This window comes from Pygocentrus nattereri, chromosome 1, assembly GCF_015220715.1.
Source record: "Pygocentrus nattereri isolate fPygNat1 chromosome 1, fPygNat1.pri, whole genome shotgun sequence".
NCBI lineage: Eukaryota > Metazoa > Chordata > Actinopteri > Characiformes > Serrasalmidae > Pygocentrus > Pygocentrus nattereri.
Window position 1 is genome coordinate 4536557 of NC_051211.1, and position 18254 is coordinate 4554810.

Here is an 18254-nt window from a genome sequence, read left to right on the forward strand (position 1 = left end):
CGAGGCGGAACGTTTCTCCTCGAGTCTGCGAGGCGGCGTTTGACTGAATGCCGGACCGCCGTGCTCGTCACACGCGTTATGCTGGTTGATTGAAAGCTACAGAACCGAGCCCGACCCGTTTGTCAAGCTTGTTCCTCTGGAAAAACCATGGAAACGATTTTAGAGCAGCAGCGCCGCTACCACGAGGAGGTGGAGAGACTGATGGACGCCAAAACAAAGGAGATGCTGCACAAGAAAACCACGGTACTTCAGCTCGGGGGCTAAAGCTAACGCTGCTAACCGCTAACAGCTAACCCGGCCGGCCTGCTGACCAGCCCCAGCGAAGAGGCGGCCGGGCTCTGCTGTGAAATAACATCTGGCTCGGTGAAGAATCCACCATTAGACCCAAATACCCCGAAAACGGCGAACTAGAGACGTTTGGACTCGTTGAATTGTTGCGCATTGCGCGGGTAGCGGTAGCTAAGCTAACGCTACTTGCTAGGCTAGTTTGTATTGATTCGGTTCCGTTCAGTTCGGCTTTCTTTCAGTATATCAAGACACTGTTGTTCGCTTGTTGGCCGAACAGCAAACATAGTGTTATATTTCCCCCCCAAATGGCCACATAATTCAGTCTTTGAGATGTAAACAGAGTCATTCAAAGCGGTTTGGCGTGAAATGGGTCGGATTCCTTTACAGTGGTGGTGATAGGAACCAGACGTCCCCATGACTACAGCACAGATATAGACGTTTTACTTACTATCTAGAACCACCGGAGAACCTACACGAGTCTCCTGAGGATTTATATGTAATGTTGATGGTGGTGAAAGTTTTCTTTGGGGACCATTTTGTCTCACAGTGCTCTGTGTGTATCCCCCCTTCCATGAATGGATTAAAATATGTTTTACACCAAAATTTTATCACAAAATCTTGACCAGTGTTTCAGACGTCAGACAGCATATATCTAACCATTTAATGTAATGACCGTCTGTGAGGGAGTGATGTTTACATCTTAATCATTCAGTCATGTGTAATTTTTGAAAAATTGGTGGAGTTCCCCTTTAACCTGGCGGAATATTGCACTTATTTAGGCTCTGACTAAATCACACTCGCCTAACCAGTCATATCAGCATGTTGTTGTTGTTATTGTGTTGTTTTGGTTTTGAACAGCTGTACTGGAGAGCTTCCATCCTGCTGTGTGTAGTTCCAGCACCATCTGCCACACTTTCTCCTATTTGTTAACCTCTTCAGAGGCTCCTGTTTGGCTGGATCAGATGCATTAGTGTTAGTGTTTACTAAATCTGTATTAAATCTAAACCTAAGTTGAGAGTTAACAGAATTTCCAATGGTGATCAGTCAGTATTGGCACTGCAGATTAGTCCAAGACAAGGTCTAAGCCATGTCTAAGAAACCGGTGTGAGACTTTTTCTATGGTCATTGCTTAATATTCAGTAACTACTGTGAAACTAACGTGTAAGTGCTGAACCCATACAGACCATGAGGGTTTTAGGGGTTGGGTAAACAATGAACACTTTGCAAGTGTTACTCACAGTTAATTATTTGTTCCTCTTTCTTTCTTTCTTTCTTTCTTTCAGTTACGTGACCAGATTAATTCTGACCACCGGATACGAGCTATGCTGGACGTAAGTTTCTGGACTAACGTCAGTGCCGTTGTTCGGTTACTGAAAGTGCTTTATTGCTGCGCTCACATTACAAACCTCGTTGCTCAAATCTGATCTCTGACTCGACGGTTCACACTCGTTTAGGTCAGTGATTCAAATCTGTCATTAATGTGATGAACCGGCCTGAAATGACCCTCATGAGCTCCTCCTACTCAGTAACGTCACATGACTGAATCGCTGCATCATCAGCACAAACTAACGAGCAGAACGAGCTTCGCTGAGAAGATCATTAACTCTGATCAGCTCTCAGCTTCATTATTAGAGCCAGACGGAGGAGGAAAGGGTGAGATGAGCTGTCCACACAGCCCTGAAAACACCAGATCTGATTCACATCAGGGCAAAAAATCAGATTTGTGCCTCTTCAGCCTGGTAATGTGAACGCAGCCTATATTCACTACCATGACCGTGCTCTGCTTTTCTTTGTGTATAGAGGTATATGGAAGTGAGTGGGAACCTTAGGGACTCGTATGAAGACAAAGACGGGTAAGAGTTTGTTTTTATTGTGCTGCGAATCTCTTTATGTTTATTTATATAAATAAATGCACTTACATTGTATTGACTTCGCGTCAGCGGCGTGTTGACTTTGTAATTCTTCTGCATCAGTATGCGGAAAGAAGAGCTGAGTGCGATATCGGGGCCGAACGAGTTTGCTGAATTCTACAACCGGCTGAAACAGATCAAGGAATTCCACAGGAAACATCCTAATGAGGTAACACACCTGGCATTTAACTTAACTTTCCATTAGGTCAGGTTTTCAGACATTTGTTATTGAAAATAGATTGCTGTTTACTTAATATTTTGCCTTCTCTCACTTTCATGCGCAGATCTGTGTGCCCATGTCAGTGGAGTTCGAGGAGCTGATGAAGGCCAGAGACAACCCCAGCGAGGAGGCGCAGAGTAAGTCTTTGCTTCTTTTGTGCTTTTACAGGTGGGCAGTAGAGTACAACACTGCAGCTTTGAGCAAGTGCATGGATCATGAAGTTTTACAGAACAGGACAACCACAACAGCAGCCAGTGTATCGTAACATGCAGCAGTGTCAGCATTATGACGTTATTTTTGTTCATTTCTTTTTAACAGTGTTTAATTTTTTTACATAAATAGATTATTTATCTTCTGCTTTTTGTCTGTTCCACGTTCAGAAAGTACTACATATTGGGAACATTGTATTATAAAGATGCCTTAATGCATTTAATAGCCATATCTCTCACCGCAGAGTAGTCTGCTATCAGGTCTTACCACATCACTTTTCACATCCTTGTGTGTTCTCTTGTGCAGATCTAGTAGAATTCACTGATGAAGAAGGATATGGTCGCTATCTAGATCTCCATGATTGTTACCTCAAGTACATCAACCTGAAGGGAGCCGAGGTGCGATCTTCACTCCTTTTTCTAATGGATCCGATTCCTGATTATGAGATTGTTTAATTTTTTTGATGTGCTTTTTTTTTACTCTTGTAGAAACTGGAATACATCTCTTATTTGTCATCGTTCGATCAGCTCTTCGATATCTCCAAAGATAGAAAGAATGCTGAGTACAAAAAGTAAGTCCAGTTCCACGTGAATAAAAGGTGTTTTTGGGGTGATGTTATTTCTTCATCTTTGTTATGGGGTATGATGGTCAGTGGCAGTGTTATTGGACACTGAGGGGACGAGCTTAGCAAAAATGTCTTCTGTATTATGATTATCTGCTGTATATTGTAACCGGTAGGCTGCCGTCTCTTTTTCTGTCAGTACTTCATGTCCAGTCTTTTCTGGAAAAGGCCAGTCTGGCTGCTCATTTTCCTTCCGAGGTGCGCTCGGTTCTGCTTGTTAAATCGGTTGATGTCAGTCTTCAAACCATTAATCACCTGCTCTGTGGAAATGAAAGGCTGCCACCAGAGCAGCCCTTTGCAGATAAAACTGAACATCCCTGCTGAAAGTTCTCTGCGACTTCCCCGTCAGCCGCTGCATTCGGCTATAATTCCATCCAAAGCGGGTGGCTTAATTACTTATTGAGTCTCTAATTGTGTTGTGTGCTGCACAGATATCTGGAGATGTTGCTGGAGTACCTGCAGGATTATACTGACAGAGTGAAGCCACTGCTGGACCAGAATGAGCTATATGGAAAAGTTCTGGCTGAGTTTGAGAAGAAGTGGGAGAACGGGACCTTCCCTGGTTGGCCGGTGGGTTCGCCTTAATTACGTCTTTGATTTAAAAGAAAAAGAAAATGATAATATCTTGTTCCACAGGCAATTAGGATGAGCCCTATAACCACCGGCGGAAATAACCAGGGGCAAAGAATCCAAATTAGATATTTTTGCTTCTTAAAATGCGAGAAAACCCAAATAGTTCATTGCAAATATGTTAAGTCAGTGGAAGTGAAGGGCACTATTAATGCTGTGTTTGTTCTGAAGCGCTGGACCAGTCAGTTCAGTATTCTTGTGCAGTTCTTTATATGCTGACATGCTTATTGTGTGTGACAGAAAGAGGCGAGCAGTGCTCTGACTCACGCTGGAGCTCATCTGGACCTGTCTGCCTTCTCGTCCTGGGAGGTAAGTGTTCTCGTTATGAATGCCCATAGCTCCTGGATTATTCTGCTGATGGAGTCAAGAGCCAAAGAAGATGGGAAACACCCCCCCCCCCCCTAAGAACACCATTCTTCCTTTTAAGATTTAATTTTGTATTGTTTTCACTGTAACGGCTGTGCAGAGGAGAATAGCTTATTGTGCTATTATTGTGCTATTGCCACTATATCAGTGGTAGGGGTGATGGGTAAAATGGGAGTGGGCCTTAGCTTATAAATTATGACAACTAGAACAAAATAAGATCACAATTAAATAAAAAACCGGAGTACTGACATGTACAGTTTTCTCTGTTTGGTACACAATTATTAAAATCACATTCAATGATTTTTAGTACTTTTTTTTTTTTAAAAAAAGCACAATTTTCCACATAAACAAAAGCGCACACACTCAAATAGGGCATTTTGTACATATATAGCCAGCTTTCGTTAACAGAACACCTGTTTCCTTGCAGGAGTTGGCATCTCTGGGACTGGACAGATTAAAGTCTGCCCTCATGGCTTTGGGATTGAAGTGTGGAGGGTAAGTGTGTGTGTGTGTGTGTGTGTGTGTGTATATTTGTCCTTTTATAATCATCTGTGTTTTTAATGCAGTGAAGCAGCATAAAATAAATAATGCCAACGTCAAATTAAATTAATCCTGTATGCTTTCCAGCACACTGGAGGAGAGAGCGCAGAGACTGTTCAGCACTAAAGGCAAATCTCTGGAGTCGCTGGATCCGTCTCTGTTTGCCAAAAACCCCAAAGCCAAGGGACCAAAGAAGTAAGTGTCTTATACTTGCAGAACAGCAGATCTCTTTGAGTTTGATACTTGGAATCTAACCTCAGCCACCATCCTCTGCTCACAGGGACACGGAACGAAACAAGGAGATCGGTTTCTTTGAAGCACAGATTTATGAATATGTGGAGATCTTGGGGGTAAGTGACCTCGGGAATGGTTTTAGAGCGCTTGTTGTTAGATGACAGCATAACTGAATTTCTTTGCTCTTTTTCTTTTTTTAAATCTTTTATTTAAAGAGGCAGATAGGAAGAGTTCATATATGCAGGAAAGGCAGTAGTAACAAAAACAACTTCAGTATTAATAGTAGTAAAAATAGTAGACGTCACCATCTGACCAGACCCGTCCACTGTTGTCCTTTCATTTTACAATTTTTACAATTTTCAATTTCCCAAAAAAGTGGTTCAGTAAATAAACACATAAATAAAAACGTATATTAATGTTATTAGCTGTGCAGCGAGTAGTAACGTTTGGTAAATTTTGAGAAACGTGTTGGGTTTCTGAGCTAAACGTCATTCTTTTGCTTAATTCTACTGTATTTGTGACCCTATAGAAGTAAATATTATACATCGTGGTTCAAAAAGATTCATCCGATTTCAAAATGATTTATTCCACCTGTAAATCATTACAGATCAATGCAGTGAACTGTAAATGGTGTAAATGAGCGTAAAGTTTATTATGTAATTTTACAAGTGCTCAACATGAACCTCCACCAGCTGTACGGACGACATCAACACCACAGTCAAACTCATCCCAGACTGGACTGAGCGTGTCGGGCGTCGCTGCACTCACGGCTCTTTCGGTGGGATTTCGGAGATCGTCCAGTGTTATTGGGAGTCGTGGCACACCAACAGAATGGTACCAGCGACGAATGCTCTCAGCTGTTGGAGGTTCACTGCCACACTGGCTGTCAGAAACCATATGACCCCATCTTTCAAATGGATTGTGATCGGTTCCCCGGCGCCTCACAGTTATAAAAATATGGAGCTTTTAAATCAGATGAATCTTTTTGAATCACCCTGTATTCCTCTGTAGTGCTGATCCAGCTGGATGTAGTCCATCACATTCATGCATGTTTCCTGTAGTTCTCATGCATGTTTTGAAGCAATCCTGGTGGCGGTCAAATGTTGAAATGGTGATAATTTAGGATATTTTACACTTACGTTTTTTCTCTCTTCTTGCTTCTGTTGTTACTGAAGTTTATCACTGGGATGACCTGTTACTAATTCCTTTGAGTTCACGTTGCTCGTCCTGCAGGAGCAGAGGCAGCTGACCCATGAGAACGTTCAGAGGAAGCAGGCTCGCACGGGCGAGGAGCGCGAAGAGGACGACGAGGAGCAGCCCAGCGAGAGCGAGAGTGAAGACGAGGACAACGAGATCATCTACAACCCCAAAAACCTGCCGCTGGGCTGGGACGGCAAGGTAGCTACACCTGCTTTTTACTGTGTTAACGAGAAGGAACGAAGGAGAAATTTCCAGGCAGTGTACAGCAAATTTGCTGCTTTCCTGTTTGTTGTTTTGTCTTTTGTTGACTTCCAATAGGGATCATAAATGAATGCTAGACAAGTCATTTATGTTTGGTTATGTTTGCTTTAATAATAAGTGATGGACTCCTTTTTTTTTAACTTTAGATTGTGTGTTCAGGGCAGTACTTAAAGAAATCTACACATCCCCTACAGGGAACAAACTTAAATATGGCATTTTGCTCGTTTTAGAGTTAAAAACAAATAAAACATGCAAAATGTTCAATAACTTTTGCAGAGACCATTTTTCTGATTTATTTTTTCCTATATGTTAAATTCAGTAAATAAACAGCAATTATATATTTAAATGTGCAGAAGTGTGTTCTCTCTAAAGAACGTTTTACTTATTTGGACTTAGAAAATCAACGAAACATGGAATTTAACCAGGGCACCTAAAATTTTGCCTACCACTGTACCATCAATTTCAAACAATTTTTCCCCCTATGATTTCCAATTTTTCCCCCCTATGATTTCCAAACAAATTTTCTCCCTATGATTTCCAAACAAATTTCTCCCTATGATTTCCAAACAATTTTCTCCCTATGATTTCCAAGCAATTTTCCCCCCTATGATTTCCAAGCAATTTTCCCCCCTATGATTTCCAAGCAATTTTCCCCCCTATGATTTCCAAACAATTTTTCCCCCTATGATTTCCAAACAATTTTTCCCCCTATGATTTCCAAACACAGTGGACTGGACAGAATTCACCAGTAAAACTGCTGTTAAAAACAAGTTCTATTATATTTTTATTTAATATTTGCAATGTATAGACAGCATAAGAAAAAATAGCAGGAAAAAAATAAACTTAACATAAGAATGACATAATAGGCTTCCAGCCAATCAGCTTATCTGTATCTCTCTATAATTGGTCTAAATCAGTTTTTATTTATTTATTATTATTTTTATATGATCCATGTAGTTGTTCAGTGTTCTGGAAGTACTGATGATATACATCATAAAGTCAAATGAGTATTATGAAGAAATGTATCACAATAATGAGGACATTTTTATTTCGCACCTATATCATATAGTGTATAATTATTTTATTATACATTTTTAATGATAAAATTCTTGATTTTAATCTTTTTTCTGTTTTTCTAGCCCATTCCATACTGGCTGTACAAACTTCATGGTCTGAATATCAACTACAACTGTGAAATCTGTGGAAACTACACATACAGAGGACCCAAAGCCTTCCAGAGACACTTTGCAGTGAGTGTTTATTTCCTTACTGAGCGCGAAGTCGGCTGCTCTCTGTGTTTTGTACACAGTGGAGACGTGTGTCTGTCGTAAGGCTATTCAACCAACTCATGTTTGTTATTGAATTGCACAGTTGCAATTGAAATGGACGCAGCTTTTGCCTGATGTAAGACAAGCTGTAGAAAAAAAAGGTTTCATGAAGTTTTAACAAACGCATTATTGTGACAATCTCCCTACAATTGCACCCAAATCACAAATGTCGTTTTTGCTTTTCTCGAGTGAAAATATGAGGAAAAAAACAGGAATTTTGTCAGCATGCATGCTAAAACATGCTGTGTTTGAATTGAGTACACAGCTAACAAATAAATCACAAAAAAAACAAAGTTAGACGCTAGATCCTCTCGTCGAGTCCCATGTTGTCAGTGAGTGCATTTACCTCTTGAATAAATGGGATCATCTGAAATAATTAGATTAGATGATTATGTAATAATTGTGACGGGCCCAGTTTGGTTACCCCAGTGTAAACTGCCATCTCAGTGAGTAATTTGTTATATTTAGTGAAAAAATATTTATTGTTTTTTTTTTAATTGGTTAATTGGGCCAGGTCTAGTGCTTTATTCAGGATATGAATACATTTTGGTATTTCACTCATAGATGTTTCTGCAGTGAGAGCTGAGTTTTCCCTCCGTGTCTTTTAGGAATGGAGACATGCGCATGGCATGCGCTGCTTGGGAATCCCCAACACGGCCCACTTCGCCAACGTCACCCAGATCGAGGACGCAGTGTCCCGTGAGTACAACTGCCACTTGTTTACGTGGAACATTTCGCTGCTGGAATAAAACCTCATATCTCCATTTTGCCTTTTTTTTTTTTACCTAATTTTAAATAGATGTTTAATTTTATGGTGAATGGACCAAAAGAAACGGCCCAAAATTACTTGGAAAAAAAATCTGGTTCCATTGACTTCCATTAAAAGTAATTTTTTTTTTTATCACTTTGGAGTTTCAAGCTTTTGTCCCGTCTGCTGCACTTCTTCAAAATCCTGGGTCACTTCCCATATAATATGGTCATTTGTCCATTTTATGTAGGATAATTACTCGGTGTAAATATCAAGATTCAAGAGTTTTATTGTCATGTGCACAGCAGAACAGGCAGTTGTGCTGTACAATGAAATTCTTACTTTGCTGTTCCTCCGTTCACCAAATATTATCTTAATATAATCTTAAGAGAATAAAAAAGAAAATAAGAATAACTCTAAAAGCAGTAGTAAAAAAGTAAAAATACAAGTAAAAATGTACAGTATGTGCAAATCATAAACAAATCACTGTTGTTAAACGTTCAGTATTTTCAGTGTTGAAATTATTTTGAATACAACAAGACGTTGGATGAATAATACACTGCGTACTGCAGTGATGTGTATATACGAATAGACGTTCTGTTCACAGTGGCCATAAAACGCAGTTTCAGTCTGTTTTAGAGGTCCCTCAGTTTAGCCTTCAGTTTTAATGTTTATTATTATCAATCAACCTTTATTTTGACTCGGAAGTGCATTGAGTGCAACCCTCATTTTCAATGTAGCCGAGCATTTACAAAAACAGGGATTGACATGACAAAGAAAATAATAACTACATTTAATCATTTTAAATTAAAAGAAAATTTAAAATAACAGTGAATAAAAGATAAAAGTAGATAAAATAGAACTTGAGATTTAAATGATAAGAAAGTAAGATCAAAAGTAGATAAGAAATTAGTAAGGTAATAATACAATATCACAAATTAAGAAAAGTGATGATAAACTATTAAAAATAAAACGAGAGGAAATAAATAAATAAAAAGAGATAAAGAACTAAGTAGAACTAACACAAAAATAAAAGTTACGAATAAATAAGATGAAGTAAAACAGGTGCAGGCCGTCTGAAGGTGGTTCGATATTAAAAGTTTAAAATGACTGAGTGACGCCAGTGAGCCGAGTTTTAGTGTGTCCTGTAGTGAATTCCAGCTGGTGCTGTGACTAAAAGCAGATTTTCCCAGTTCCGTAAAAACTCTTGGTACCTGGCAGCTGATCCAGTCACTAGAGCGAGTCTGATAATTACTGTTATTTGTATTCATCAATGAAGTGATGTATTCTGGCAAATGACCGGAGAGTGTCTTATAAATAAAACTCAACCAGTGTGTTTCCCTTCGTCCTGTTAAAGAGGGCCACCCAACTTTGGCACACGGCTCACAGTGGTGATTCTGTAGGGACCTCCAGTGATGAACCTCAGGGCAGAGCGATACACTGGATCCAGTAATTTGAGAGAGCTGGAGGGAGTGTATTTATAGATAACGTCACCAAAGTCCAGCACTGATAGTTAAGTTGCTGTTTATCTATTATGTTTCAATTTGAACAAATTTTAGTTAAATTTAAATTGGATTTTATATTAAACCATTTTATTTGATGATATTAATAAAAATATCCAACGATTGTTTTACATTTTGACAAGAAGGCCACTAGGAGTCCTGCAGAAAGGGGGTAAATTCTTTATCACTGTTCTTGATGTCCTACAGTAGCTTCTTCAGTTATTCCAGAGTCGCCTGCTGCTCTGTTCGTTATTCTGGACACGTCGAACATGTTCTTTATGATTATTTAGAATAACTTTTATACATTAATGTGCAGCCAAATTGTTTTATTAATAAAAATATTTTATTCTAAGCCTTGCAAGGCTTTTGATGAAATGTTAGCGCTGATTTATCAAGGTGCCTTTGACACTGAGCTTGTCGAGTGCTTTATGTTTGGCATTGGCCGACACTGATCATGACGGTGCAGAGAAACCTGTTCATTTGTTTTTCTTCTCTTTTGAATAGTCTGGTCGAAGCTCAAATCACAGAAGGCATCAGAGCGATGGCAGCCAGACACAGAGGTGAGCTACTGACGTCACAGTCATGAAATTTTATCTGCCAGTCATTTCGATGCCTTTCTGCCTTTTATTGGTTTGTCTTGGCAGCTGTTGAAGTAATAGAGTCGAGTAAAGAAACATCACTTGCGCTGCCCTCTAAACATGTTACAGCTGCCAGTGAGATGTTTTCATGAGTCCTGTGACGCGTCTCAGTGAATGCTTTTACTGATTTCTTTTATTTACATTTATTCGCCACCAAATGTATAGTTTGTCATGATTGTGAAATGAAATGACTACGGAAAAAGATTGGAGGCAACTTTAAATCAGATCATTTATGTGCAATTATGCAATAACTGTGACATGCCTACAGCATCACTGCAGCCTTAAAAAATCTAATCTACACCCCCCACTTTACTCCATATGTAGCATGTTTGGCATATAAAGTTTGCTAATGTATCTAGTGAGTAGTGATAGATGATGGTGATGAACTATTACACAACAATTAGTTCCGGCCACGCGAGCTGATTGGTTGAGAGGCGTTCTAGCCGTGCTGTTATTTCACCATAACGTCACAGATTTTTCACGAACACTGCATCACTCCACTGAGACGCTGTTGCTAAGCAACGACTCTGACAGCTGTAGGAGACGCTCAAGCCATTTGAACGTTTTACTTCTTACTTCGCCACAAACAGAAAACGGACGCTGTTAAGACCACATCTGACCTTTTCAGTCGGCAGCTGTGACAAGAACAGCTGAACAACCTGGAATCAGCCAGAAATGAACCCAACACCATTCGCCAAACTAAACGGGCTGTAAGAAGCTTTACAGACCGGCTGGAACAAAACAACATTAATACTGATCTGGACAAACTGACCAAACTGAGCTGAACCTGATATTGGGTCAGTTTATGGCTCAGTCTGATTTGGTCAGACTCTGAAGATCAGACCCGTCTGGTGAATGGTGTTGGTGAACTGTTCCTTTAAATCAGTCATACTCAGCTTGTCTGTTGTCTCAGTCTTCTGCATGATTGTAATAACTATGAAACATGAACTGTCCACAAGAGGGAGTAGTGCCATCTGCAAGCCCTGATCCTCTCTCTCTCTCTCTCTCTCTCTCTCTCTCTCTCTCTCTCTCTCTCCCTTCCTCTCTCTCTCTCTCTCTCTCTCTCTCTCTCTCTCTCTCTCTCTCTCTCTCTCTCTCTCTCTCTCTCTCTCTCTCTCTCTCTCTCTCTCTCTCTCTCTCTCTCTCTCTCTCTCCTTCCTTCTTTTGGCCTCCCTCTGTCTTTCAGGAAGAGTATGAGGACTCCAGTGGAAACGTGGTCAACAAGAAGACTTATGAGGATCTGAAACGGCAGGGTCTGCTTTAAGGCCCTGAGATGAAGCCGATAAGACAGGTTCACCCAACCTGAAGCATGAGATGTGCTTAGGATTACAGTCGGTTTCCACTCGTCTTTTTAACCGTGAACTTCAGCCATTCGTATGAGTCTTTTGAAAATAGTAGATTTGTATGTTTTATTATATGAGCATTCCCCTTTAAGCCCTGCTCTGTGAAATGGGACACACGTGGATTTCAATATTCAATAAATCTGAGAACATTTGGCAAAAATGTGCACAATTTCTTACTTTTTTAAAGATCAAAAATGCTGCTTTTAATGCTCAACCTCATTCAAAACTGTAGCTAAATAAATAAAATCGTGTTTCTGATAAAATGGCCAATGAAAGTATGTACAAGGTAGGTGGACCTAATAAACTGGATGCCCCTTGTGCAGAACAATGGATGATTGCTTATGACTCTTCAGGCTTTGAAAGTTATGATTACGCTTGAAGCAAAATACTCATAATTGCCTAAATGATGCTTGGCCTACAACGTGGTGTGCAGAAGCCAAATGAAGTATTTTGTTAACTTAAGTAAAAAAATCTCTGCAGCAAACGGTTTAAAACAATATTTTCCTGCAAACGTTAATGCAGTTAGTTTTTTGACACTTAAGTGTTTATTGAAGTTTTAAAAGGTGGACAGATGTATACAAGGAAGAACACCAAAAGAGGAGGGGAAAAACGGCTGTGGTTACAAAACTCTTACGAGTGTGTTCTACCAACACACCCCTAAAAGAATGAGTCCCCAAAGCAGCTAAATAAAAGCTAAGAAAAGGATTACAGGTAAACCAGAAACAGGTGCAAACGACGCCGCAGTATGTGGCGATTAGCAGTTTCATAGAGGTGTTTTTCCTCTTTTGTGACCGAGTTTTGACATTTATGGCCTTAAACTGAAGTAGTCATGATTCATTATGAGCAAATTTGGGCCTCATTGGCAAGATGTACAGGAGATTCCTGGCTTAACAGCTCGGGTGCTTGGACCCCTGGCCACTCACTGCTCTATTTTCCTTTGTTCTTAAATCTGCGATGAGGTATTGAAAACGTGTTCATCAGATCTGCAGAAAGACGAGCTGTTCTGTTCAGATGAGAATCACAGGCTCGTTTGTTACTCTGCGATATGCAATATAAAACTGATCGATACCTTCTTTCCGTAATTGCTCACTATGGCCCTCTTAGCAGCTTTTATGGTGCACTGAGAGGCTCTTCAGCACCATTTAAGCTGTTAGCTGGCTGTCTCCCCACAGAGACCTCACCAGGCACGCTAATGGGCTCAGATGGCTGCTGAGAGAAGTGTGAAAGAACAAGAAAACAAATGCCTCGCTTAATTACAGCTTTGCCCCGGTGGGCAGGTTGAAGTGCTCTAGTTCGATATGAATTTCTGTCAGTCTGCTGTAGAGCGTGCAGATCTCTGAGAAGCACAATTCATGATGTATCTTTAATCTGTGGTGATGTAACTGGCCTGAGGAAGCTGATCTGCGGAGGTCTAGCCGGCGACTATTAATCAGCACCGAGACGGATTCTCTGTGATGGAGCAGCAGAGAGAAGCACTTAAAGGAATACTTTACATCAGGCTAGAAAATGCTGGGAGTTCTTTTTATACTAAAGAGACATTTTTCCCCACACAGACCTTTTTTCTTTACAGCTTCCTCTTCCTGTTGTTCCTGATCTTTGTAGTGCTTCTGTGCACAAACACAACCACAAACCAGTCATCACTGAATCCGTCTTTCCTCAAAATATAACCCTCATATTTTACACTAACGCTATCCTTTTAACAGACTCGCTGGCCACTTTATTAGAAACGCCTGCCTTTACTTCCTCTCGCTGGCCACTTTATTAGAAACGCCTGCCTTTACTTCCTCTCGCTGGCCACTTTATTAGAAACGCCTACCTTTACTTCCACTCGCTGGCCACTTTATTAGAAACGCCTGCCTTTACTTCCTCTCGCTGGCCACTTTATTAGAAACGCCTACCTTTACTTCCGCTCGCTGGCCACTTTATTAGAAACGCCTGCCTTTACTTCCTCTCGCTGGCCACTTTATTAGAAACGCCTGCCTTTACTTCCTCTCGCTGGCCACTTTATTAGAAACGCCTGCCTTTACTTCCGCTCACTGGCCACTTTATTAGAAACGCCTACCTTTACTTCCGCTCGCTGGCCACTTTATTAGAAACGCCTGCCTTTACTTCCTCTCGCTGGCCACTTTATTAGAAACGCCTGCCTTTACTTCCTCTCGCTGGCCACTTTATTAGAAACGCCTGCCTTTACTTCCTCTCGCTGGCCACTTTATTAGAAACGCCTACCTTTACTTCCACTCGCTGGCCACTTTATTAGAAACGCCTACCTTTACTTCCACTCGCTGGCCACTTTATTAGAAACGCCTACCTTTACTTCCACTTGCTGGCCACTTTATTAGAAACGCCTACCTTTACTTCCACTCGCTGGCCACTTTATTAGAAACACCTACCTTTACTTCCACTCGCTGGCCACTTTATTAGAAACACCTACCTTTACTTCCTCTCGCTGGCCACTTTATTAGAAACGCCTGCCTTTACTTCCTCTCGCTGGCCACTTTATTAGAAACGCCTACCTTTACTTCCACTCGCTGGCCACTTTATTAGAAACGCCTACCTTTACTTCCACTCGCTGGCCACTTTATTAGAAACACCTACCTTTACTTCCACTCGCTGGCCACTTTATTAGAAACACCTACCTTTACTTCCACTCGCTGGCCACTTTATTAGAAACGCCTACCTTTACTTCCTCTCGCTGGCCACTTTATTAGAAACACCTACCTTTACTTCCTCTCGCTGGCCACTTTATTAGAAACGCCTACCTTTACTTCCACTCGCTGGCCACTTTATTAGAAACGCCTACCTTTACTTCCACTCGCTGGCCACTTTATTAGAAACGCCTGCCTTTACTTCCACTCGCTGGCCACTTTATTAGAAACGCCTACCTTTACTTCCACTCGCTGGCCACTTTATTAGAAACGCCTGCCTTTACTTCCACTCGCTGGCCACTTTATTAGAAACGCCTACCTTTACTTCCACTCGCTGGCCACTTTATTAGAAACGCCTACCTTTACTTCCGCTCGCTGGCCACTTTATTAGAAACGCCTGCCTTTACTTCCTCTCGCTGGCCACTTTATTAGAAACGCCTGCCTTTACTTCCTCTCGCTGGCCACTTTATTAGAAACGCCTACCTTTACTTCCACTCGCTGGCCACTTTATTAGAAACGCCTACCTTTACTTCCACTCGCTGGCCACTTTATTAGAAACGCCTGCCTTTACTTCCACTCGCTGGCCACTTTATTAGAAACGCCTACCTTTACTTCCACTCGCTGGCCACTTTATTAGAAACGCCTACCTTTACTTCCACTCGCTGGCCACTTTATTAGAAACGCCTACCTTTACTTCCACTCGCTGGCCACTTTATTAGAAACGCCTACCTTTACTTCCACTCGCTGGCCACTTTATTAGAAACGCCTACCTTTACTTCCACTCGCTGGCCACTTTATTAGAAACGCCTACCTTTACTTCCACTCGCTGGCCACTTTATTAGAAACGCCTACCTTTACTTCCACTCGCTGGCCACTTTATTAGAAACGCCTACCTTTACTTCCACTCGCTGGCCACTTTATTAGAAACGCCTACCTTTACTTCCACTCGCTGGCCACTTTATTAGAAACACCTACCTTTACTTCCACTCGCTGGCCACTTTATTAGAAACACCTTGTACTTCCACTCGCTGGCCACTTTATTAGAAACGCCTACCTTTACTTCCACTCGCTGGCCACTTTATTAGAAACACCTTGTACTTCCACTCGCTGGCCACTTTATTAGAAACGCCTACCTTTACTTCCACTCGCTGGCCACTTTATTAGAAACGCCTACCTTTACTTCCACTCGCTGGCCACTTTATTAGAAACGCCTACCTTTACTTCCACTCGCTGGCCACTTTATTAGAAACGCCTACCTTTACTTCCACTCGCTGGCCACTTTATTAGAAACGCCTACCTTTACTTCCACTCGCTGGCCACTTTATTAGAAACACCTACCTTTACTTCCACTCGCTGGCCACTTTATTAGAAACACCTACCTTTACTTCCGCTCGCTGGCCACTTTATTAGAAACGCCTACCTTTACTTCCGCTCGCTGGCCACTTTATTAGAAACGCCTACCTTTACTTCCGCTCGCTGGCCACTTTATTAGAAACGCCTACCTTTACTTCCGCTCGCTGGCCACTTTATTAGAAACGCCTACCTTTACTTCCACTCGCTGGCCACTTTATTAGAAACACCTACCTTTACTTCCACTCACTGGCCACTTTATTAGAAACACCTTGTACTTCCACTCGCTGGCCACTTTATTAGAAACGCCTACCTTTACTTCCACTCGCTGGCCACTTTATTAGAAACACCTTGTACTTCCACTCGCTGGCCACTTTATTAGAAACGCCTACCTTTACTTCCACTCGCTGGCCACTTTATTAGAAACACCTTGTACTTCCACTCGCTGGCCACTTTATTAGAAACGCCTACCTTTACTTCCACTCGCTGGCCACTTTATTAGAAACGCCTACCTTTACTTCCACTCGCTGGCCACTTTATTAGAAACGCCTACCTTTACTTCCACTCGCTGGCCACTTTATTAGAAACGCCTACCTTTACTTCCACTCGCTGGCCACTTTATTAGAAACACCTACCTTTACTTCCACTCGCTGGCCACTTTATTAGAAACACCTACCTTTACTTCCGCTCGCTGGCCACTTTATTAGAAACGCCTACCTTTACTTCCGCTCGCTGGCCACTTTATTAGAAACGCCTACCTTTACTTCCGCTCGCTGGCCACTTTATTAGAAACGCCTACCTTTACTTCCGCTCGCTGGCCACTTTATTAGAAACGCCTACCTTTACTTCCGCTCGCTGGCCACTTTATTAGAAACGCCTACCTTTACTTCCACTCGCTGGCCACTTTATTAGAAACGCCTGCCTTTACTTCCGCTCGCTGGCCACTTTATTAGAAACGCCTACCTTTACTTCCGCTCGCTGGCCACTTTATTAGAAACGCCTACCTTTACTTCCGCTCGCTGGCCACTTTATTAGAAACGCCTACCTTTACTTCCGCTCGCTGGCCACTTTATTAGAAACGCCTACCTTTACTTCCGCTCGCTGGCCACTTTATTAGAAACGCCTACCTTTACTTCCGCTCGCTGGCCACTTTATTAGAAACGCCTACCTTTACTTCCGCTCGCTGGCCACTTTATTAGAAACGCCTACCTTTACTTCCGCTCGCTGGCCACTTTATTAGAAACGCCTACCTTTACTTCCGCTCGCTGGCCACTTTATTAGAAACGCCTACCTTTACTTCCGCTCGCTGGCCACTTTATTAGAAACGCCTGCCTTTACTTCCGCTCGCTGGCCACTTTATTAGAAACGCCTACCTTTACTTCCGCTCGCTGGCCACTTTATTAGAAACGCCTACCTTTACTTCCGCTCGCTGGCCACTTTATTAGAAACGCCTACCTTTACTTCCGCTCGCTGGCCACTTTATTAGAAACGCCTACCTTTACTTCCGCTCGCTGGCCACTTTATTAGAAACGCCTACCTTTACTTCCGCTCGCTGGCCACTTTATTAGAAACGCCTACCTTTACTTCCGCTCGCTGGCCACTTTATTAGAAACGCCTACCTTTACTTCCGCTCGCTGGCCACTTTATTAGAAACGCCTACCTTTACTTCCGCTCGCTGGCCACTTTATTAGAAACGCCTACCTTTACTTCCGCTCGCTGGCCACTTTATTAGAAACGCCTACCTTTACTTCCGCTCGCTGGCCACTTTATTAGAAACGCCTACCTTTACTTCCGCTCGCTGGCCACTTTATTAGAAACGCCTACCTTTACTTCCGCTCGCTGGCCACTTTATTAGAAACGCCTACCTTTACTTCCGCTCGCTGGCCACTTTATTAGAAACGCCTACCTTTACTTCCGCTCGCTGGCCACTTTATTAGAAACGCCTACCTTTACTTCCACTCGCTGGCCACTTTATTAGAAACGCCTACCTTTACTTCCACTCGCTGGCCACTTTATTAGAAACGCCTGCCTTTACTTCCACTCGCTGGCCACTTTATTAGAAACGCCTACCTTTACTTCCACTCGCTGGCCACTTTATTAGAAACGCCTACCTTTACTTCCACTCGCTGGCCACTTTATTAGAAACGCCTACCTTTACTTCCACTCGCTGGCCACTTTATTAGAAACGCCTACCTTTACTTCCACTCGCTGGCCACTTT

At 41.9% G+C, this 18254-nt stretch overlaps 1 protein-coding gene across 1 annotated transcript; it reads left to right on the forward strand.

Annotated features, from left to right (window-relative positions):
* Nucleotides 1-12200, forward strand: sf3a3 (splicing factor 3a, subunit 3). The gene is made up of 17 exons (XM_017721779.2): nucleotides 1-243; nucleotides 1572-1619; nucleotides 2089-2141; nucleotides 2262-2367; nucleotides 2483-2555; nucleotides 2935-3026; nucleotides 3117-3199; nucleotides 3682-3820; nucleotides 4121-4189; nucleotides 4674-4741; nucleotides 4874-4981; nucleotides 5067-5136; nucleotides 6254-6418; nucleotides 7621-7731; nucleotides 8418-8508; nucleotides 10564-10619; nucleotides 11884-12200. Exons 1-17 carry the CDS (start codon nucleotides 148-150, stop codon nucleotides 11959-11961), a joined length of 1506 nt encoding a protein of 501 aa, XP_017577268.1. The 5' UTR covers nucleotides 1-147; the 3' UTR covers nucleotides 11962-12200.
* Nucleotides 12201-18254: the final 6054 nt, after the last annotated feature.

What these genes read in the sequence shown, in the direction of transcription:
- sf3a3 (XM_017721779.2), top strand. Translation starts at nt 148, where the DNA reads ATGGAAACGATTTTAGAGCAGCAGCGCCGCTACCACGAGGAGGTGGAG. An exon ending in TCAACCTGAAGGGAGCCGAG is followed by an intron (nt 3,027 to 3,116) that starts GTGCGATCTTCA and finishes TTACTCTTGTAG; the next exon opens with AAACTGGAATACATCTCTTA. An exon ending in GATCGAGGACGCAGTGTCCC is followed by an intron (nt 8,509 to 10,563) that starts GTGAGTACAACT and finishes TCTTTTGAATAG; the next exon opens with TCTGGTCGAAGCTCAAATCA.